This window comes from Passer montanus, unplaced genomic scaffold (genome assembly GCF_014805655.1).
Source record: "Passer montanus isolate IOZ18808 unplaced genomic scaffold, ASM1480565v1 scaffold38, whole genome shotgun sequence".
Lineage (NCBI taxonomy): Eukaryota > Metazoa > Chordata > Aves > Passeriformes > Passeridae > Passer > Passer montanus.
Genome location: NW_024368596.1, coordinates 8,213,953 through 8,237,133, shown reverse-complemented (window position 1 = coordinate 8,237,133; position 23,181 = coordinate 8,213,953). Strand labels below are relative to the sequence as shown.

At 46.7% G+C, this 23,181-nt stretch overlaps 1 protein-coding gene across 3 annotated transcripts in view; it reads left to right on the top strand.

Annotated features, from left to right (window-relative positions):
- PLS3 (plastin 3) overlaps window positions 1-23,181 on the top strand; it is a 50,166-nt gene that overhangs the window by 8,910 nt on the left and 18,075 nt on the right. For 2 of the 3 annotated variants that reach the window (XM_039717300.1, XM_039717301.1), the window contains exon 2: window positions 19,964-20,050. In XM_039717300.1, coding sequence (XP_039573234.1) covers window positions 19,984-20,050 — 67 coding nt within the window. In that variant the 5' untranslated portion in view covers window positions 19,964-19,983. Of the gene's footprint in view, window positions 1-9,310; window positions 9,441-19,963; window positions 20,051-23,181 lie in introns of those variants that run through there. The other variant, XM_039717299.1, reaches the window with a different exon arrangement.

Sequence of the window (23,181 nt, the reverse complement as noted above, 5' to 3'; positions counted from 1 at the left end):
TCTATCAGTGTTTGCCATACCAGCTGCAGAATGGGTCTGTGGCTCAGATGTTGTGGGTAATCCTGTCCCTGGCCTGTGTCCTGCTAGTTTTGTGCTTCTGCTGGAGTTTTGTGTGCTAGAACTGCTTCTCCTGCCTTGTGCCCAAATGATGGGGAGACTGTCTTGCTAGGGGAAAACAGAAATAATTGATTGCAAAGTTCTGGGGACATCCTCTTGGATTGCTACTGAAATTGTCTCTGAGGTGGTGGGAAAGGAAGCTATAGAAAAAATCTTCTTTGTTTTATCTTGCTTTTTTCCCCCTGAAGGTTGACATATGAGAAGTATTTCTATACTAGAAAGCAAATAGGACGGCATGTGATTCTGCATTATATCTGTGTGGCTTATTTTTTGCCAATATATTAGTGATTAAATTAGGGGCTCTTCAGAGTTGAACACACAAGATGTTTGAAATTCAGATTGAAGACCTTGGATAAAAGAAGTTTGTATCCTGTCTGGATTAGATGGAAGGTGATGTGCAGTGGGTTGTTCCTGAACAAGTTTGCACAGTCACCTGTGTGTCACTTTAATGTTCTTCCTTGCCTGTTGTGTTACCTGAAAACCAGAGCTGAATTTTTTTTTCTATGTGCTCATTCCCTTGAAGTCCATTTTTTGATCAGATTTGGGTTTTTTTTCTGTTTGTGTGGATCCAGATTTGCCTCAGTGATGGTGCATGTGGTACTGTCCCAGCCCTGGTAGCAGAAGCCCATTTACCAGGACCTCTGCTCCATGGATTCTGCTCAAAATAACAGGGAAGGGGAGTTGCTGATCTGCCTCTTCCACTCTCTTCTGCACTACAAGGTAGCAGAGTGTCTTGCTCTACTTTCACAAAGAGTAGGACTGAACTTGTCACCTTTGGCTCTGCCCTGCTGGGAAGGTCAGGAACTGGAGGAGGTCCCATGGGTTTTCACAGTCTCTGTTCCTGTTTTCATGGAAGATCTTGGTGCAGATGAAACTGCTGGGCAAGCACCAAAGTTCTCAGTCTGTCCAGTGCAGCACTAACCAAGTGGAAACTTGAATTCAAGCTACCCATCCCTGTAATTGGCATTCATATTTTGTGAAGCATTGCTCCAGCTGGGTCTGAAAGATCATAAATTCTGGCTCCTTGTTTGTGCTGCCATCGCAGTCTTGTGCTCCGTCCTGCTAATCAGCCAGGAAGGCTTTGTGGAGTGTTGTTTGGGTTTGGAACAGGGCTGTGGTTTTGAGATTCCAGGATGCTGAGTCTTGTCCCAGGGTCTGGCTTGGATGCTCTCCTGCCTTGGAGCCTCAGCCTGCTCACTAACATCTCGGTGCAGATATTCCAGCCCATCCCTGTTTTCCTTGGGCTGAACCAGTGTTTGCCTTCTGTCTGCCTTGGAGCTCTGCAGTGAGATGTTAGTGAGCAGGCTGATATTCCAGCCCATCCCTGTTTTCCTTGGGCTGAACCAGTGTTTGCCTTCTGCTATAACTGTTGAGCAGCTGCAGTGCTGTGGTGATATATACACATATATATTGTGCTATAAATCCTGTAGTTAAACATTTCCTTGACCCAGAACAGACCAAGGTGCTTGTTTCCAGCTGGTTATAGAAATAAAGGAAGTGAGTTCCAAAACAATATTGCAATTAAGCTGTTTTTTCCTGAATTTTGCACAAAATGTTTTGCCTCCAAGAATGGATTGTGAGGACTTTATTTTAGGGAATACATAGGGTGTTGTGGGTGTATATAAAGTTACCTTGTTGTGATTGGTATTGGGCAGGCATTTAGGAAGAAAGTTGGCCCTTGCTTTTAAGAACTGTTTCTGAGATAGCAACATTCTGAAGGTCAGTAGAGAACAAATGGAAATATATTTACAAAAGCATTCATATTTCTCGGTGCTCCTGGTAATAACAAGCAAGTTTTTGAATCCTCACTTAGATAGAAATCACCTTTCCATATGGAGAGAGGGGAAACCAGGCCTTCTGAGGACTGAAAATACTTTGAATAAGCAACCTTAATGTCTGAGCTAAACTTTAGCCTGTTCCTTTCTGCACTGTTTGGCTGAGGTTGGGACTAAGCTTTCCTTGGGGACATAGATGGGAGGTTCCTGTGCAATCCTGCTCCTGCCCTTCTTTTGCCCACCCCTTTGTAATGTTCTCGTTGATCTGATTTCCAGCTGGGCTCTTGCCACTGCATTATATAAACCAAATGCTCAAGCAAAGGCAGCACAGTCAGACTTCTTGCCGAAAACTTGAAAAATTGACATTGCTTCTGCCCAGCAAAGAAGGTCCCAAAAGTTACTGCAGCTGTGCTGGACAGATGGTGATGGCAGTGCCCAGCCTACATTAGTTAGATCCATCACTAATGGCAACAATTTTATTCCTCCCTCCCCTTCCTTCCCTTTCTCTAAGTAGTATAAATACTTTTCCTGGGTAATATAGGGTTGATTTAGTTGGTCCCTTTGCAACCCTGTGTTCTGAAGGTCTGTATAGAAAGAGTTTTGAAAGGCATGAAATGCAGTAAGATTCTGCCCTGTACAGTCCTTGAAACCTGCTGTTATGCAAGAGCCTTTACAACCAGTACCAGTCAATGATTCACTTCAGCAATTAAAGCTCTGTGCATTGGTTTGATATCACCTTGGCACACAGCAAGGCATTGCACTTTCTTTAGTGCATTGCCCTTTCACGTGTAACACTCACAGCTGATGTTCTTGCTCAGCATTTGGACCTCTTTGGTGTAATCCATGTTGAACCTTGTGGTGTCATTGCTCCCAGCTACAGATCTACCTCTTCTGCCTGAACTCCAAAGTTGCTTCATGCCTTCTATCAAATACCATGCCTTGTTTGGCTTTATGTAGGATCTGTAGATATTTGGTTTTTGGTTTTGTTTTGTTAACCTCTAGCATGAGGGTTTCTTTAATAGTAATTCATAAAGCATTAAACTGAACAACAACAACAGACTAGAGAATCAAGAAATCTGCTGTCAAAGCAAAGACTGGCTTCACAGCACAGAGACAGTCTGCTATTAGTAGCTGTTTTTTATGGTCTGGAAAATGTGAGATGGCTTCCTAATTAACAGTGTAATGAGCTGTGTGGTGAAGATTGTGCTTGAGGGACCTGAAGGCTATGGGTGACAGCTTAGAGTGTGTGTGTGAGTGGTAACCCAGCTCTACCCCACCTTTCTGCATATTTGAAAAGAGTGCAGTAGTTGTGGGAGCCCCAACTTTCTGTTGGGGTCTGAGATAAACAGAGCATTGGAGCGAAGCCAACAAGTGCATGAGCTAAATACCAGAGAAAGCTTCCAAGTCCCTTGAGATGAGATTTTGGACTAGTCCAACACAGATGAACTTGCAGGCCCCCTTGCACAATATGGTGAGCCACGTGCCCCTGGCAGGGTGTCCAGATGAGACACCAGTCCCTGCCTGGGCTGGGTGTGTGCTCCTGCCCGGCTGGGCAGTACCTGAAACCTTTCTGACAGCGGCAGCTCCCTGCAGATGTTGATGGGCTGTGTGGGACTGAGGAGCCACCCAGTGGCAATGTCCCCCAGCCTGCCCTGGCCAGGAGTGGGTGCAGCAGACTGGTCTGCACAGTGGTCAGCACTTGGCCAAGTGTCCCTTTGGTGGCTGGAGGAGGCTGTGACTGCAGAGGTGTAATCTCTTCTTGCATACAGGTGGAAGGTATTAAGCACTTCCTGACCTCTGGTTCTGCATGATTGCCAGCCTTGCTACAGTCCACAGGTCTATTTTTGAAGCCACATGTTTTTAACTGTTGTAGTTTTATTTTGAAGATGACTCCTATTTTATTAGTAATCCAATAGGATGCTCCTATAGCCAAGTCCCTGGTGGTGTTTGGCATTAGAGAGAGCTCTTGTTTTCAGTTGACTTTAAGTTTAAATGAGGTGCAGCGCTTGGCTTTGGTAGCAGTATTTATGTTTTAGTATTAAGAAAGTGAATCTTCTCAGGGGCAAAATCTGGCTCAAGTAGCTGAAAACTTTTTAAAGGTGTTGCTTCTGCTTAGGCTGAAGAGTATTTATCACTGATAGAAAGTTAAAAGACTTATGACAGACTTGTATGAAAATATGAACCTCTTCTAAACAAATCTGTACTCCTGTAATTTGCATTGTGCAGCCATTTACATTACAATTGGTTTTTTGGTGCTTCTTAAAGCTTTCTTTAGTGTATGTTAAAAGACCTTAGTTCAAAGAACTGTATTCCTATTAAATGGCAGCTCTTCCATATTAATACATTCCATGAGGATGCAGTCCACATGGATGCTGTATATGTCTCAGTTGTAGATGTGTCTAGATTGAATGTTTCTAAAAATGGATCATAATCCATCAGAATGGTTTTCCTGTTCAGAAATATTCTGTGAACAGTCACTTGTGCCCTGCAGTAGTGCAGCTCTAGTGTAAAATACTATTTCCTTGAGGGTGGATAGTTATCAGAGCATGTTCTCCAAGAGAGCAGAGGATTGCCTGAGTCATGTCAAAGACAGGGTTGGGTAATGGACAGAGCTGGCAGCTGAGATGAAAGATGAAAAAGTATGACTGTGTCTCCAAGACCCTCCTACAGACCCAGTGCCACTCTTTCTGCAGTGGCCTGGTCTGTGGGGTGCCTGAGCTGGTTCTGGCTGGGATGCTGTGCTGACATAACAGCATCCTCTGCCCACTGCCTCATCTTCCTTGTGCTGATGTCCACTGGACCCCTTGGCCAGGACTGAAATGCTGAGGAGAAGGAAAGGGACAGGATGGCCTTTGGATGATGTCAGCCCTGCCTGGGTGCAGGTTTAGTGTGCCAGGGCAATTCCTCTTCCCATGCTTCAGTAACAGCCATTAGGCTTCATCGGATGCTGTTGTGCTCACCCTAAGTGCTTTCTTTGGGGGGTGAGTGCTGCAAGGTGCCCTTTGTGATTGGTTAGGTGGAGCTGCAAAACTGGCTTAAAAATATTCTCTGCTCCAAGTTCCTTCCAGTGGCTTGTCCTTTGGCTCAAAGATGTGGCAGACAGGATGGGAAAGTGCCTCAGAACTGGTGATGCTCTGCTCAGGACTGGCTGGAGAAATCCCAAAGGCACTGCAGACTCCTGCAGTGGTTTCAGTGCTGGCTTCTGCCCTGGGAAGTGCAGCTCATGCTTTTCCAGTGGATGTGCAGAAAGGGTTTCCAGGTGATCTCTTAATTTGTTTCTCCCTTTACAAAAAAAAAAACAAAACAACCCATCCAGTGCTGGACTCCCCATGGCCCGTGATCTCCAGAGAATAACTTGTGCACTTTTTCCCCACTTATCCCCTCTCCACATCCACCTTTTTTTGTCTTTTGAATTTAATAAAGTGGGTGACTCAGTACTAAATATAAACCTCTTGCTTCCGGCATCATCTCCCTGTGGCGCATTTCCTGGAGCTGACATCAGTCGAAGCCTCCCGATTTCCTTATGAAACAGCAAGGCATAAAACATCCTTTGCGCGGTGATCTGGGCATTCTCGTGGACTTCTTTGGTGACTGCTTGGCTCCCTGATCTAAGCTGTGAATAATTAGCTGGTTAATTGCTAAGCTGAGCACTGGTGGAGCACAGGGTAAATCGGGCAAGTCCTCAGATCTGTTTTGCACTGCAAAATCACACTCAAGTTTGCAGGCGTTTTTTAAATAAAGACCAACTTTCAGTCCCTCCTGCATATGCAAGGTTTTTATTAAATAAGCATGAGCCTGACTAATGTCTTGCTTTCTTCCAGATGACAGGCTCGCTGACAGAGCAGCTCAGGAAGCTTTTAAGGGGGAAATCTAGCAAAGATGGACCTGTTTTTTCTTTAGAAAGACTGATAAACTGAGGAGTTAAGGTCAAATGCTTACTCCTCAGTTGTCACATCTTTCTATAGCTGTTTACATTGATGGGATATACACTGGCATTGGTTAGCACTGAGGGAGAAAGCAAAAAGTGCATAAATTTGTATCCAAAAAGCACAGGTGAGAGTCTTTCTATCTGTTCATAATTTCATTAAAATCCTTACATTTATAAGAGATTGTGGACAGAACTGGAGGAGGGGAACATCTTGCACATGGTAAATGGTCACTGATGTCAGTCCAAAATGGGCTGGTGGTGGCCACTTAGCTTTGCTGTCTGAAGCCCTGGCTCATAGAGTGTGGTGTTTTTTCTCTGGTGAAGCAGACTATTTAAGTTAAATGGTTTTAGTTAGGTACTCTTTTGAACTTCTCCCCCTTCCCTCTCTCTCTCTCTTTCTCTCTCTCTTGTTAATTTTTTTTGTAAGGAGAGGGGGTGTTCCCAAAAACCCCGGATTTGCAGCAGAGGCAGGAGACTGAGCCACCTTTGCAGCTCCTGAAGGCTTGCCAACGTCTGCTGATGCTCCTTTGGCTCTGGGATCTCCTGGGGCTGCTGTGGCCCAACCTTCCGCCCCTGGAGGTTTCTCTAGCATGGATGCTGGAGTGGACCAGCATGTTCTATATTTCCATGGCTGGTTGACAGTGGGGCTGGCTGCATCCCAGCAAACAGATATTTTAGATATTTCGCAGGAGCTAGAAGTGCCAACAGTTAAAGCCCATCCCAAAAATCACTGGGACAGATGTAACATGCCCAGGGACTTGTTCGTCACTGTGGATTTCATCACCAGTTATCTTGAGCAGCTTCCAACATCAGCATGGTATGTCTTGGTGTTAGTGAGGAAAACACTACTCCTGGAGTGGGCAGGAAAACTTGGTGTCCAGAAGCAGATGATTGTCCTCTTCTGGAATCACTGGGGAGAGCAGTGGGGCTGCACAGCCCACTGTAGCCAAAGGCCAGCACACTGGATGAACTCCCTCCCTCCCCTTTGCCACAGGGTCTGTTTTTGAGGGTTTGTGGTGAAAGATGACTCCTGAATTCACCCTTTCTGCTCCCCTGTCACCTGGAGGGCAGCAGCTGCCACTCCCACAGCCATCACTGAGTACCTTCTGGAGGGCAAACATGTATTAGTGGCCTCCCAGTGAAACTTGGCAGCTGGAGCTGTGGAGAAGATGTGTCCCCTTGCGCAATGATGTGCTGGGGGAATCCTGCCAGTGCTGGAAGTTCTCTTTGTGCATAAACCTATACCACAATGTTCCACGCCGGGGAGTAGATGTGTCACCTGAGCACCTCAGGCACCTTCTTCTTCCCTAAAAGGCTCTTGTTAAAGCGGGAAGAAGAGGAAAATACACTGATATAATTCCTATTTTGGAAGAGTGTGGGGAGTGGAGTGAGACCAGGCGTGTTGAGGAAGTCTGCTGGGAGTGCCCGGGAACTGTGCGTTCGCTGCCTGCGCTGGCCCCACCCTGGCGTGCCGGGTCGGGACATGACGTGGGGATGAGTGGTGCTGGCACCACTGAGCTGCTATTTTAGGTTTGCCTGTAATTGCAGGTTGGACCGCCAGGACTGGATTTGGAGTATTCACAGAGCAGAGTGCTCTTAAAGCTCTGGAAAAACTGGCTATCTCTGCTCCTTTGCAAATGTGGGAGATGGGTGTTTCACGTGCGCTGTGCGTGAATTGAGCTCCTTGTGGTGGAGCCACTGAGGACCTGGTGGCAGGGTAAGGATGTCCTCTCCATCTCAGTCAGAGGAAGTGGTTATACCTGATAGCCCTGTAGGATGCTTTACACTTACCTGAAAAAAGAAGAGTGGGTAAGCAGAGGTCTGAAGACCCATGGGCTGGTGGCTTTTAGGTGCCAGTCTGCTTCCTGCACACCTGCAGGTGCTGCCTTGCTGTTCCAGATGACACAGGCAAGTAGAGGAGGCTTTTCTTTTGCCCCTCAATAGCAGACATTGCTTGTGCAATGGCTCTGCCACTGATAGAAATTCACAACCTAGTTTGGGATCTGGGCTCTGGCATGCTCTCCCCTGGAGCTGTCAAGCCCCAAAGCTTCGCTAACCCTTACAGGATGGATTTGTGCTGTGCAGTAGACTCACATGTAGGATGGAAAGTGGAGACACTAAACTTCATGAGTTTTTTCATTTTTGTTGCCTGATTGCCCCTAGGCTTCAGAGGCTGGATGCAGTCCCTGGTTTTGGTCAGAGCAGCCAGCTGGGCTCCCTGCACCCAGAGGCTGATGTGATGCTGAAGCTGGCTGCTGGTGCAAGTCAGAGCAGAGCTGAAGTTGCTCTTCCCTAAACCCTGTCTGACGTGCACTCAGCCTGGTCTCCGTGGACTGCAGAAGTGTTTTTCCAATCTAACTTCTTTCTTTTTAAGTTGCAGCTGCAGTTCTGGGCATAAAACCCTCTATTTTGGTTTCCATGATGTTTACCGTCCTGAGGAAGCTGGCAGGCTGTGGGTTTGGGGTTAGGTTTTTTGTTTTGTTTTGTTTTTTTGGGGCGTGTTTTATACCTCTTTTGAAACTTCACAGCTGGAAGCTAAATTTTCAGGTAATACCCAAGAAATGGTACCAGGCAGTGACTCACTTTCCTGGCTGATGTAATTTTTAAAGAGAAAGAACAAAAAAAAAAACCACCCAGTGACTATAGTCACCATAATTTTTAGAACAGTCATGAGTTCTTCAGATTTTTTACTAATTCAAATATTGTGTTTATTAGTAAATGACACATTTTCCTTTTAGCTATAGAAATGCTGAAACATTATGGACTTAACAGGAACAGAAATCTCTGAAATATATGGTTATAGTTTGGAAAGCCAACTTAACCTTTCTGGTGATTGATTCTGCTCCTGTTCATTGCATCAGCAGAACACAGTACATGATGTTTCTGTTGCTTGTGTCTTCCTGGCTAGCAGCAGATGTCTGTTCCTGTTTCATCTAGAGCAGACAAGGATTAATTGCTGAGGTAATGCAATATATTACAGTATGGGCCAGCTTTGAACTCTGTATTTCATTTAATCTAATCTATTCAGACCATTTTAAAATTATTTTTTTTAGTTTTTGTTTTTGAGGAACTATGAGGTGAAATAGCAGGCAGCATCCTCCTTCAGTTCAGACTGAGGCCAAATAGGTCTGGATCCTTAGTGAGCTTCTGGTTGTTTCAAAGACATCCATAAAATAAGTATATAAAGCCAAATAAAAGCTGTGCTTTGCTGTCTGACTGGACACGCTGAGAACTAGCAAATCAAAATCCATTCGTTTTAAAGAGTAAAGAGCAGAGGGGGTTTTTGCTCAGTTTTGGTTTTGTGTTTTATTTTTTATTAATAAAAAAAAATAGTTTGCTTACCTAAAAGCTCTGTCTCTTACTGTTTCCTGGTCCCAAATGCCAAGCAACAAAAGCCCGGGAGCTGTTTTTTGGGGAGCATCCCCTCCGGGCGCTGCCGGGATGCTCGGGCCGCATCTCTGCGCGGCGTGACCGCATCCCTGGGAAGCGACCTCCCATCGCTGGGCGGGGAGGAAGGAAGGAATGCTGGCTGCCCAGCTCCGGGCTGGGGGCGTGGGAGACGCTTCAGAGCTCGGGCCGGGCCGGGGAGCGATCCTTCTTGTCTGGGAGGAGAGAGCAGGGTAAGGAATGCCGAGGAGGGCTGTGCAGAGACTGTCCCGCACAGACTTGTTCTGCTCTGCTTTTCCCTGCTAAAAGTCTTGTGGTTCCTCCCGCTGTGGTAGATGGAGGAAAGCAGCTGAGGGCAGAGGGAGTTCCAGGTGTTGGTGTGTGTGAGTTTGGGATTTATCAGCGCACCTGACGCCTGCAGACAGCGGCCAGGGCTGCCCCGGCTGGGCAAAGCCGGGGTTTCGTGTTTCAGGCGAGGGCTGAGGGCGTGTCAGCTCTAGGTTTGCTCCATCTCGGTCTGCAGCAGGCTTTTACAAAGCAGAACTGCTTAAACTTGCATGTTGAAGTGTTAAATATCCAAACCCCTGCCTTGTAGAAAGCGTGAGGAGCTCTGCGTGCTTTTGGGAAGCGGCTGTAGGCTGCTGGCTGTGGTGGCTGCTGGGCTTTTTGGGGTCTTTCCCCTGCAGGGGTTGGGCTCTGGGTGCTGCCTGGCATGGCATGAGGCATTACAGGCTGGCAGGATTTCATTTCCTAACAGAGGAGTTTATCTTGCTTGCTGTGGTTTCTGGCTATACCTGATGCTGGAAACCAATGTGGACCCTCTCTAAACACTTTAGTAGTCACTGCTAGCTTAAGACACTTGCATACCAGTACTTTTAAGTATTGAACTGAAATGCTGAATTTTTTGTTCTAAAAACTTCATTTGTCTGCAAACCTGTAAAACACTTCTACTATAGCTTTTTCACATCCTGATTTTGTTTGTAGTGAATGTATTGCTCTGAGGTTTTGCTAAGTTATGTTTTATTAAACTGATACTATATTATCTCTTAGCCTAAAGGCTAAGAAAAGATATTATTCTGCAAAGCATCTGTCTGCAAAGAATGATTTCCACAGCTGGAGGACTCTCACACCCTCCTGAAATTCAAAGTAGTGGTGAGGTTGCATGCTGTTTACAGTGCATACATCTCTTCAACCACAGCATCTGTCCTAGGGGTATTGGGCACTGGCTGAGCTGGGAAATGAAGGGAGAAGGAGGAGGAAGAAGAGACAAAGCAGCTTGAAGGGACCTAAGAAGAAGTTAGTGCTTGTCTCCAGGAGTGCCTGATGCACTTTCCTAGCCTTGATGCTGGATGCATTTACCTAACCTTGAAACATGCTAATGGGAGCGCATTTTGTGGAGGTTATTAATGCTTCTCCAAAGTCCAAGAGTCACAAACTAGAGCTGGCCTGATCCTGAACTGCTGACTGCTGTCTTTGGCTCCCTATCGCTCCTCCCCATATTAACTTAAATTATAGAGAAGTGTGGGGAACACCCTGCAGTTAGACTAAATGTGATTTCACTGTCACTGCAGCCTCCTGGGAGGCAAAGCTAGCAGCTTTCCTTCACTTCTGGCCATTTCACATTAATTTTTGAGATTAATGTTTCTGATTTTGTGAAGAGTAGATAGGATCTACACCATCTATTATACAGTAAATAAGTGGTGAATTCACTGAGAGATTTTTTCTACTTCATAAGCCACTAGGACAGCTATGTAGTGACACTGATTTATTGCAGTCTGATGTTGCTTTCTTGCTCTGAAACAAATTAATTTGACTTCTTTCCCTTTTTTCCAAGCACTTTCTAAATAAGATCACAGGCAACACGGGAAGGATGGAAAATGGTTTTTCTTTTATCAGTAGCTTTTTCTAGTTAGAGATCTGTTACTGAAATTCCTGGGGTTTAAGATGCTTTTGAAACATAATTACAACACTTAGGGTACGGTTTGTAGTTTCTAGTGTTTTGTTTCTTATATAAGAAAACATTAATTGACACATTTCTCTGGATGTTTATCATCTGGGCAGCCTGAATTTCAGCCTTGGCTGTGCTCTTTCCGGACAGCTCTGTTTACCTTCCACTGATAGAATGGTTTGCAAACTGCTTGGCCACAGCTGTACCTTCCAAAAGGTGGCACAGAACCCACCCTTCCAAAATTAATAGCCGAAACTCCCTGTTGTCCAGCTTGCCGGGGATCAGCACCATCATGCCGGGTGTTTGGCTTGCAGGAGCTTGTTTGCTGGTGTTGAATAAGCAGTGACTGTACTGTGATTTAATTTAGGGATCTGGTTGATTCCCCCGCCTGGGCGGGAGGGGAAGTTTAACAGACTGAGTAATGCTTCTTGCTTTATCGTGGCACACTGGGTATCAGTCCCTTTACCTGCCAAAGCACTACCTGAGAGCAGGGCTGGAGGTGCTGGGGGGATGGAGAGTGTTCTGGGCTGCATGGGCTTTGCAGGGCTTTATCCAGCTGCTCCTGAGCCAGGCTGCAGGCTCAGCTCTGCAGCCCACCTTGTAAGGAACTGGGCTCCTTTGGGGCTGAATATTGGGAAATCAAGGGACATGTGCTTAAAGCATGTTAAAGGTAACCTGCAGGTCTCAACAAGCAGGTCCCAATTGCTTCTGGGGAAGAATATTTGCACTGATTTGGCCTTATGAACCTCATTCCTTCTTGCTTATGCTGACAAGGACCCCACTGTCTTTTACACTGTTGCTCTGAGAGTCCCCTCATAAAATGAGGGATGATGAGTTTTTGCAGTGAATAGTAAGAGATTGGTCCTTTCTTTAGGGCATTTATGGTTAAGGTACAGAATAAGCAGAAGGAAGTGTTAATGCTGCTCCTTTTTTAGGGAACTATGCAAGAATAAGAATTACTATCAACATAAGAATTTCCTGAGAGGCTTGCATGACTTTTCTGTGCCAGAGCCAGGAATTTAAATGAAGCCTTCTGAGTTTCAGTCCATTAGCAACACCTGACCTCAGCCCCCCTCTCTTTTACCTTCTTGCACTTAAGTTTAAATAATCTCTGAATGTTGTTTGCTTTTGCAAGTTCCAGGTAGATGAGTGTTCAGCTCTTCCTTTCCTGAGACGTCTTGAAAGGATCACCTGTTCCATGTTGTAGTAGCTAGGTAATGAGAATATTGCTTTTTGGTTTCCACTGACATGAACAAACTATTTCAAAAGTTAGTTAAACCAATCTTGTGGGTTATGATTTGAAATGTTCTCTAACCCTGGAGTAGCTGCTCTACTAAAACTGGAGGTGTGTCAAAATGCAACACTTAGTAGGAGTATTTGTTGAAGAGGCTTTTAAGGATTGATTCATTGGTGCCTTGAGCAGTATTTTATCGGTTTTCTACTGTGCCCTGTAGATTATAAGTACTCTGTAGAGGTGTGTAATACATTTTGAGCAAGATCTGTGGGCTGTAGCTGTGAGCCTGCAGCATGATGGGGGTGTGGGAGTGCACTTGGTCTCCTCTGTGACCGACCGACCATCCATCCATCCATCCATCCAATCCACTTGGCTCTGGTCTTCCATGACAGGAGCCTTCAAAGAGTGTAAGGCCTGCAGAAAGCTTTTAGTGCTTCTCCCTTCCATTTGAGTCTCAAAGCAGTTTTGTGTTTCTGTTCAGCCTTCTTCTGGTAGATGAGAGTAACCAAGCATCCATCCACTCTGCTCCAGGATTGCATCTTACCCCTTAGTGTGCATCAGAGGCAGCTCTGGCTCAGAGGACAGGGATGTGTTGGGGGAAATTTCATTGAGGGCTGGGGAAGCTTTATTTTTTTCTTTCCACGGGCAATTGGAGTGGAAGCATTTGTGTTCTTCTGCCTTGTGCTTCCTTCCAGCCTCTGGGCAATTTGGTATCATGTGACCAAGCATCCTCAGCTGCTTGCTCTCTGTTTTCTCTTATGTGGAAGACAGAGGGATTAGTGTACTTGAATCCCTGTGAATTTCTGTTCATATCCCCAGCTTTCAGTATTTTGGATGCTGCTGTGGAGGATATGGCTCTCCTGGGCTTTTATCAAGGGGCTGATTCCTGTTTGATGCTGTGAGCAAGTTTGATGCTGATTTTGGGTTTTCTCTGGGTGCTGGCTGCAGTTCAGTTCTGATCATGCTGATGATTATCCAGGCCTGACCACACCCCAGAGAGCTTCCTTGGCTGTGCAGGGCTGTCAAAGGCATGTAAATTGACTGATGGCTCAGCAGTTGCTTTTACTAAGGATTTAAGATGATTGAAGCTAGTGCATCTGGTTTTGTCATGAAGGGAGAGAAAACACTTGGACCAGCATGCAGAAGGGGAAGGATCAGGTTGTCCAGGCTGTCAGTGGATGTTGGGGTGGTGGTTAAAATCTCTGCAGAAGGCATAGGAATGGTGATTTGCTGCATTTGTTCCTATACTGTTGGAGTGGCTCTGCCTCTCTGCAGCCCAGATTCCTGCTGGGCATCTACCCAAGTGCTGCTCAGAAAAATACCTGGCATCACTCTATGCAGGTCCAGCTGGGAGAAACTGAGCTTCTCACCTGGATTTGCTGGAGGAACATACTTGTCCAGAGGTGGATACCCCATTGAGACATGCCTCCAAATCCAGAGAGAACCTCTGGCAAGCTAAGAGCAGTGACTAATTCCAACATGTGTGTCTGCTCCTGATGGATTTGGCAGATTTTTCCCCTGCAGCAGTGGTGAGTTGTGCAACAACTGGAGCAAAGTTTCACAGTCCACTCCCAGGTGAACATGAGCATAGCAGGGAGCTTGCCTCTCCCAGCATGACAGTTTCAGGAGTCTGAAAGAATATGAAGCAAAACCTGCTGATGGGACTTCTGATGTTTTAGAGGCGCTTCTGAAACAGCAGCTGGAGGTAATCTAAATATGGAATTGGGATGAAGTGACCTGAAGGGTGCCTGTGCAGTGGGAATCTCTATCTGCAGCCCTGTGTCCTTTCCCTGTGATGCAGCTGGTGGGCCACGCAGCCAGCATGGATCAGTCAAAAGGTGAACTGTGTGTAAAGGCAGGAGCTGGAGGGAGCTGGTGTAAGGTGGTCAATTCAAATAGCCAGGCAAGCTTGAAGTAATTCAGAATGAAAGTTGAATTTATGCAGTTGGTCTTGGCTGTTGAGGTGAGTTTTTTGGTGCTTTGCATGGCCAAGAAAAGCTGAACTAAGAGAAATAAAGCTAGATTTGGGTAATGGCTTTGCAGATGTTAGAGTACAGTGGTGTTCAATAGTTAAAGCATTGCAGACCTGACAGTAGAGCTGTAGATTCACTGCTGGTGAGCCTGATGTGTATGGGGCTGGGAAGACTTTACTGAAGGGGAGATCCACAGATGAGAGATGAAGCCACTCAGCCAAATCTGGCGCCACAAAGCAATGCCTGCTCAAAGCTGTGTTTCTTCCTGAGGCAGGGAAAACAGCTCCCTGAGTGGATAGGAGCACCACAGTGATTGTGAGCTCAAGAACCACAATTGTGCAAAGGGCAACACCAAATTGATTTCAGAATCTGCATCATCCATGGTGGAGTCTCTCTGGATGGGGCAGCATCTCCTGATCTTACCTGGATGACATCTACCACCAAAGTGTGGTGAAGGTCTGGTTCCAGCCAGTGCCTCTGACCAGTGGCTGGCTGGAAGGTAATTGCCAATTAAAAGTTTGTGTTTCCATCAGCTTGGTGTTTGCCAATAACCACATCCAGGGTGTGGGTGCTGTCTTGTAGGAATCTGATGAGCAAAACACTGTGGTGAGCATTTGACGAGCACACAAACTGATTATGAGCAGGAGAGGATGGATTTTGTGATAGGTTTTCATTTACAGGCCATCAATCCCTCAGCTTTCCTGTCTCCCTCCAAAGCATTGGAGGCTCTTTACCTCAGAGGACTCATCGGACCAGCTCTGTGCACCATAATGTCCTCCTGTCACCGTCAGTTTTGGGACTGTTGTCTGTAAAACCCCAAAGGCTTTGCTTGGACTGGACCAGTAAAAGCAGCCATCAGAGCTGATGGTGGAGATGGGAGTGGTGTGTCTGTGTCCTCTCCTGCCTGCAAACATTTCCAAAGGCAGCCTGTGCCTGTGGAGGAGGGTTCCTGCAGTGTCAGGAGGTCTCTGCAGCTTCCAGTCACCTGGGAAGGGATGCAAAGAAAACTCAAGCTTGTGTCTCTTGCCACTGACTCTTCCCTCAGTGTCCTGAGGGTGGCTGCTCTGGGCTGTCCTGGCAGCTGGAGCTTGCAGAGCCCTTTTGGGATGGGCACAGTGCTGCTGGCTGCTTGCAGAAGGGGCTGGGGAGGGTGAAGAGGGGAGGGCACAGAGCCACCCCACTCTGTGATGCAGCTCTTTCTTGGCAGGCACCAGCCCTCCCTGCAGAACAGGGAGGAAAAGGAGGGTTAGGTGAGCCACAGGAAGCCTGGGGCTGGATCCTGTGTCAGCTGAATCACCAGGTTTCCTCCAGCTTGGCCAGGCAGCTGTGGCAGTGCCCAAGCCCGAGGGCTCTGGCACTTGCTGTGCTTGTGAGGGACCCGAGTGCCTGTCCCATTGCTGGAATAAGCTGTCCCACTGCTTATTCCAAAAGATATGTGCTGGGTTAGTGGTCACAGGTTTCCGTGTTCTTAATTAGCTAATGCTAACTGACTTGCCTGCTGATGTCAGGAGCTTTTGTCATGAAAAAAGAGCAGAACCAGAGGTTCCTCAGAAATGGGGAATGCATGCAGAGTGAGTCACTGCTCCAGACTAGGTCTAGCTCACTTTTTTTTTTAGATTTGGTGGAAATAGGAGATACTAATACCTTTTTGTTGACTCTTTAATGTGTCTTGCACTGGCCTGTTTGAGTAAACAAGTTGATATTATTAATCAGTCATTGTAGAGATATTAAAGTAAGGCAGGCCTGGAAGGGATGAAACACTCAGTTTTCAGAGTAACACAGAGCTGCTAAGAAAGTAAATTCTTCCATTTGGATCAGCAGCAAATTCCAGCTCTGTTTCTGTTGGAAGTGTTCAAGTGGCTGTCAGGAATTATTTGGTTGTCATGTGCTTTCAAATTTGAATTAATCTGCCAACTTTCAAGAAGTACAAATGTCTGAATATCCCCCCTTCATCAGTTTTCTACCAATCCTCTGTGTAGGATGCAGCTTCCAGGGCTTCCCCTCTTGGGGAAGAGTCTTGAGAACATTTTTCTCTGTGCTTCAGTGTTTTTAAGTTGCTGTCTGAGCAGTTAATCCACCCAAATATCCTGGTTAGCTTCTGGCACTTGTGCTGGAAGTGCTGAGTGCCTCAGCAGAGGCATCCCTGCAGTGACAGCCCCTGCAGTGGCCTGTCCCCAGGTGGCTCACAGCTGTCAAAACACACGCTGGGACAGCTTTCCTTGACCTGCCACTATTGCAGTTCTGCAAATAAACTAACCCCAGTTCGGTGACTGCAGTGTGTTCAGAACCTGTAAAATTTGTTTGCATGGGAATTTTATAGAGCCTGTGTCAGGGGAGGAATTGATATTCCAAAACCTTGTACTTAAGCAGCTCTGATCTGTATCCCAGGTAGTCCTCAGAGGACAGAAACAGGCTGCACTGTCTGCCAGCCACGCTCTTCCAGGAGCTGCCTTTGTGCACCCATGTGTGACAGAGCTGCCCTTGCTTTTCTTCTCTGGGTGAGGGATGAAGGCAGGATGAGGGATCTGGAGCAGTCATTGCTTCCTTGTACACTCTGTTTATCTGTGCATTGACCCATGGGCTGTCAGCCACCAGACTAAAACTTTTCTCTTGTTCTAGGGTGGATGTTTGAATGCCTCTGCCTGCCATACCCTGCTTGCAGCAGGAGTGGGTGTGACATGGCCAGGCGTGAGCGGCGTGGTGTGTCCCCACAGGGCTTCCAGTGAGGCAGCTGATGTGTGATCCCTGTGCCAGTGTGATAAAAGGGCCTTTTATGTCCCACAAGACAAAGCCTCTTGTTTAAAAATGCAGCTGAATGAAAAACACGATTCTGAATGCCCTAGACTCAGCTATTAAAAACAAACAAACATAAAAACCCCCACATAACAATAAAAAGAAGAGCTCCCCTGCCCCCCAGCCCAGAGTCCCAGTGATGCTGTAATACCTCTTCATTGCAGAAAAGCTCTGTACAATTGCTTTGGGAGCTGTTAACTCTGTGGCTCACTAACCTTTCCATAGACTGTTTTGTTATATCACCTTTCCCCTTCACAGACAGCCCTGACAAGGTCAGGTGTCTGCTTTTTCTCTGCTGGTTTGAATTCTCCCTCCCTCCTCTCAAGCAGAGAAACAGAAGGAAGAAGTGGTACTATAAAAAGTGAGAGTGAAACCTGTTTTATGGGCTGAGCTGAACAGTCTGGGGACTGGAAGGAAAATTTTTTTTTTTTTAAAGTCAAGACCCATACAAATGGGGGTCTATGGGTTTTTTAAAGTCAAGACCCATACAACCATGGGGCATACTAGAGCATAATTCTTACCTGATAAAGCAAACAGAGCAGCATTTTTAAAAAGTCAGCTTATGGTGGTGTTTGCTGCTTCTTTTGGTGTTAAAGGTGTTAGAGATAGTCAGCGGCAAATTAAATTCCAATTAAGTGGTTAGGTAATGATTCTTTAAGAAATTCCTTTTTAAGGGAAATCCTCATGGTTTGAAAATGAATTGGTGCAAATGAGAATTAGGAAGAGGGCAGAACTTGGCTGAATTTTCAGTCTGTAGCTCAGCCTCTCCTGCCTGGCAGCCCATGCCACCTGCCTGCATAGCCAAATCTGGCTCTGTTCTTGGTAGCATTCTCCAGGTGTTTCTGCCAGTTGTGAAATCCATCGCTTGTATCATGCAACAAGCCTGCTCAGAGCTGATTTTCTTGCTAAGCAACTCCTTTATCCCCTGGAAATAGCCAGGTTTTGGTGGCACTGAGGCTTGGCTGAGGCACCCCTGGGAGTGCTACAGGGAAGGGGCTGCTCCAGGAATGGAGACAGATCCCAGGTGGAACATCAAGCAAGACAGTCAGTGCTGCACACAGCATTCCTGCATCTTGCAGGGACCTGCATGGTGACATTGCCTTGGTCAATTAGCCTTTTTACTGTGAAACAGGAAAAAAAAAATACTTTTATGAAGATTTATTTTTTTATCTCTGTCAGTCCGATGCATCTTTGTCATGATTCTTCCTCTGCTCCATTTTTTCAACTTGAGCCCAATCAAGTTTGTTGTCTTGCTGTTGGTGGCTTTTACTGACTGTTCAACATCTTGTTGTGCCTGCTGATGCTGGGAGGTGGGGTCTGAAGTGCTTTTCTTCATGTTTCTGCAGTGATGCAACCCTTGTTGACTTTCTCTGCTGCGAGCACCTGTCTGAGCTGCTTTCCCAGGCTGCCACACCTGCCCATTGCTCTCATCTCTAACAACTTCATTCTTTCCAGACTGAGTGAAGTGTTACAGAAAATGAATATTTACAGCTACAGGCAAACTTGTGTGAGTGCTTGTGAAGGCAGCTGGGAGTCTCAGACAAAAGAAGGTTGCTAATCAGAGCACAGGTATTTGTTAAACTGAGCCTCTTGTTGCTTGAGCCTTGAGCCAGAGCCAGCCTGTTCAGGATCCTGCCTTCTGACAGTCTGTAAACCTCAATCCACCCCTCATCCTTTTGCTTACAAAGGAGGAGGCAGCTGTGTCTGTTCCCATAGGCAGAGGAGGAACCTTTTATTTCTCAGCTTCAGGATTGTAGTGAACAATGTGGGAGCTGGAAAATCCTGGGATGCAACTCTCATTTGGAGTCGCACCAAGCCTGCCTAAATCCCCATTACAGCCCCTGAGCTAGAGCTAGCAGTGGTGTTAGACTGTGCTTATCAGTGCCTGTGTTTCTGTTCCTTGTTGCATCAGTCACTGCTCTCTCATGGTCACAGTGCCACCGGGGCATCCGGTGCCCTGTCACGAACGTCTGGGATGGGGATGTGCGTAGGTGTCTGACTTTCTCCCATCCCTGTGGTGATACCTCCTGTCCAGGCTGGCTGGGTGGCACCTCCTCAGCTCTTGGAAAGGAGCATGATGGCAGATGGGTGGAGGAACTCTGTGCTTCATCCTCTCCCTTTCTTAACCCCAAGCAGATTTGATCCAAGTGGAGTTTCTGCGAACTCGCGGTTTCTCTGTTCCTCACGCCTGCTCTTGTGTGCTTGCTCATGGTGCTTCTGCCATTCAGGGAAACAGTGGCTATTGCAAACAGCCTGTTCCTTGCAGTTTTCTGGGAGTCTGTCTCTGGGGAAACAAGTAGGGGTTGATTCAAACAGCTTTCTTGCAGAAGAACAAACTATTTCCTTTCTGCAAACAGTACCAGGTATACTACTTTGTGCCAAAAGACCCTCTTCATATACTGTTCAGAATCTTTTATTTGGGTTTGGTAGCTGTGTGCTCTCCATTAATATTTTGACACTGGGTTCTGACTTTGTTCAAAGTTGTGGAAAATCTCTGGAGATGCGAGTTCTGACCTACAGAATACACTGACAGCAGGTACCTTAATATGTGCAGAACACCATACCTTAATATGTGCAGTCATAAAATAATATACAGAGCTAATTATTGACAAGGCTAATGGGCTTTTTGACTTGTTAAAGAGTGTATTTCCCATCTCTGAGTTTGACACATCTGTTTTCTTATGGAAAAATAAACGTAGTTCCAGGCACTGTGGTGACACTGGTACTGATTGTTGCTATGCTCCTGTTGGAAACTGTGTGTTGTTGAATGCAGCCTGGTTTCATACAGTGTTCTTTTTCTCTCTTTAGGTACTCCCTAAATTCATGAGATGGCCAGCACCATGCAAATCTCCAAAGATGAGCTGGAGGAACTCAAGGAGGCTTTTGCTAAAGTTGGTGAGTCACATCAAGGAGGGCACCTTGCTCCTGTCTGCTGCATATTGAATTGGATTATGCCACCCCTCTGATGAGTAGCAGTGCCAGCAGGATGTGGGCATTCTGCTGCTCTCATGATTGTCTTCGTGCCAAGGAGTCCCTTGGCAGCTTTGTTGCTTCTGGCTTGTCACTTTGGCCAAGGAGCACAAAGGCAGGGACTCAGTCTGGCTGTCAGGGAGCGCTGGCAGACAGCCTTGCTCTCTTGCTCCAGGGTGGGCTTTGTTGCTTCCTGATGGCAGAAGAAATATCCAAACAGGTTTTGCACTGCTTTGGCCTTGGCAGCACTTCAGGGCTTGCCCTGTGCTTGGTTCTGGCCGTGTTGGTTTGGCAGATTGGCTGAGCTGTGTGCATGGTCAGTGCAGGTGCATTTTGGGGCTTGCAAGCAAAACTGGTAATTTGTTTACCTGGCCTCATGGAGCAGCTTGTGGTGATGATCAATGCCTTGTGCTGAGCACACCTCCATTGCCCTCTGGTGGCTCCATCTCTGCTGAGCTCCAGGGGCTGCTCAGCCTCTCCAGGGGCTGCTCCTCCTGCCTCCCAGCTTTCCCCCTGTGCTGGCATCACAGGAGCCTCTGGCAGGCTGCTTCAGGAAGCTGAAATGGGCAAAAAACTGACATAATGGAAAAAATGGTTTTCTGTTGGTTTAGTTTCTTGATATGGCTTACTGAAGGGTCAGAGACCCAGCAGGGAGGGGTGGGATGGGCTCTGGAGCACAGACTGGGGGACTGAGGTCAGTGTGTGCAGCTGGGAACCACACCCGGGACTGGCACTGGCCAGGATCAAGTTGCACAGGCAGAGAGAGCCAGCATTTTGTTTTCCTAACTGGACATGGGCATCACTTGAGCACTGATTATATATATAAAATCATAGTTGCCTCTTATCTGTATTGGGTGGTACACCCTCTAGGGCAGGGCGGCTGCGAGAACTTTCATTTGTTCAGAATTTCCAGTCTGCAGAGAGAAATGTGAATTTCAGAGGCAACTGATTCTCATGGAGCACTAACTCCTGTTGGAACTTGGAGCAAGTTTGCATTTTAAGGAGTTCCCTCTCCTCTCTTGCTCTTCTCAAGACTTTTGCAGCAGGTAGAAGTGATCTGCCAGAGAGGGAGATGTTCCTTGGGGGGAAGCATAGTGTTTCTCTCTGTCTAATGTGCCTCAATAAGGCTGAGATGTAGGCAGCCTGTTCTGTCCTTGGATACATTTAAAATTATTAACCTCTCTGGAATGTGGTGGCTTTTTGTCATTAGTGTGGGGGAAATGATCAAGAGTAGTTTGGAAACACAGAGAAATGCAAGTCAAATCCTGGTTTGGTGTAGGAAACCAGCTCATCCTGCTCAGGATGTGGGTCCCTGTTTGGTTTTAAATTATAATGGCAGTGTTAGAACTTTAATATTAATGACAAATGTGCTAATTATCCTGGACATACCCACAAATGAGATAGGATCTGCTAGTTCTTTTCAACTGCCTTGTTTTGTGTCCTTTAGGCATGGTAGAGCCCGCAAGCATGTGGGACACACCTGTCAGGAGTGTCTTTAATGCTGTCATCCCCTTTATTCTTGCCTAAAGGAGCCATGTTTGCCCTGGGATACAGAACTGGTCACTGGCTGGGTGACTGCCTTTCACTGTGAACTTCTAATAGCATCTTCAGTGAATGTGAACAGAAACAGGACTGCTGTGTAAAATGAAGCCTGTTTTTCATATCCCTGCTATCTGAAAGATTTGGAGCACAGCTGAGAACCATGGTTATAGCAAAACTCAGCTGCTTGGCTTCTAGGATGTCATGAAGGAGATGTAGGGAGGAAGAAATGTTTCACAGGGTGATTTCTGCTCACCAAGATGTGCCCTGCTCCAGTGCACAGCTGGTTGGGCTCCTGGAGACCTGCTTTAACTCCAGCATGGGGCAAGGTGCTGCTCTGGATGGGTATGTTGGTGGGGCTTTAAAAGTGTGTGTTTGACCAGCTGTTCTGTCTGCAGCTGGACTGGACTGAGACATCTGGGGATGCTGGAAGGCAGTGAGGTGTGTGACTGTGTGTGTTTGACCAGCTGTTCTGTCTGCGACTGGACTGAGACATCTGGGGATGCTGGAAGGCAGTGAGGTGTGTGACTGTGTGTTCTGTCACCACTTCCATGCCACTTGAAGGTATTTCCTCTCTCCCATGCAACTGATGTGCTGTTGTCTGACAGCCGGCAAAAGGCATGAGTCCCACAGGCATCCTGCTGCTTATTAAAACAGTCACAGGTGAGAAGCCACTGTTGAAGGTCATCACCAAAGCCAGCTATAGCAAGACAAGCAGCTCCCACCATCCTACAGGCAGTTATCTTGGAACTGGTCCAGTGGTAAAGAGCAGTGGGGGGGGAAAAGCTTTGTAATGTTTGAAAACAGTAATTAGTGGGGCACTGGAACTGTCTAGGCTTTGAGTGACCCACAGGTTAGTGGGAGAAGAACAGGTTACTCCAGATCTCATTGGATCTCTGAATTTGTTCTGTGGAACAGGTGCCTGTGTGTGTGCTTGGCCAAACACGGGCACTTCAGAGGGGAGGCGTGGCAGAAAAAAAATCCACCAACTTGCTCTTGTTTATTTGTCTTCATTCTCCCTCCTTCTAAGATAAGCAGAGATAAGCATCTTTTCTGGAAACGTGAAGTACTCAAAAATCATAACTGGGCTGAACACTTTGTTCAGCACTGCAAGGTGGTAAAACAATGCTCCGAAACGTCTGCGTAGGGCAAACAGGGATCTGTGATCCTGGCGTGTCCTGCTGAGCATATGTCCTTAAAAGGAAACGTGTGGGTTACTTTCCCCTCTTGCATCCTGTTATTTTAAGCTATTTTAAGTACAGTCCTCGGGAGGAAGCTGAGCTGGAGCTTGAAGCAGCTTTTGGGATTCGTTGCGGCTTTGCTGCGCCACCTGTGCATGGCAGAGGTGCCGTGCCTTGCTGCCGTGACCTTTCCCAGCCCTAGCACGCTGGCATGCATGCATCTTTCAGTAGAAATAGGAAACTTCAGATGCGCTGTAGTTTCCTTTCCATCAGGCGGACTATAATGAATCCAGGCTGTAGCTTGTCTGTTAAAACAATTTTGCTTTCTTCCATTAG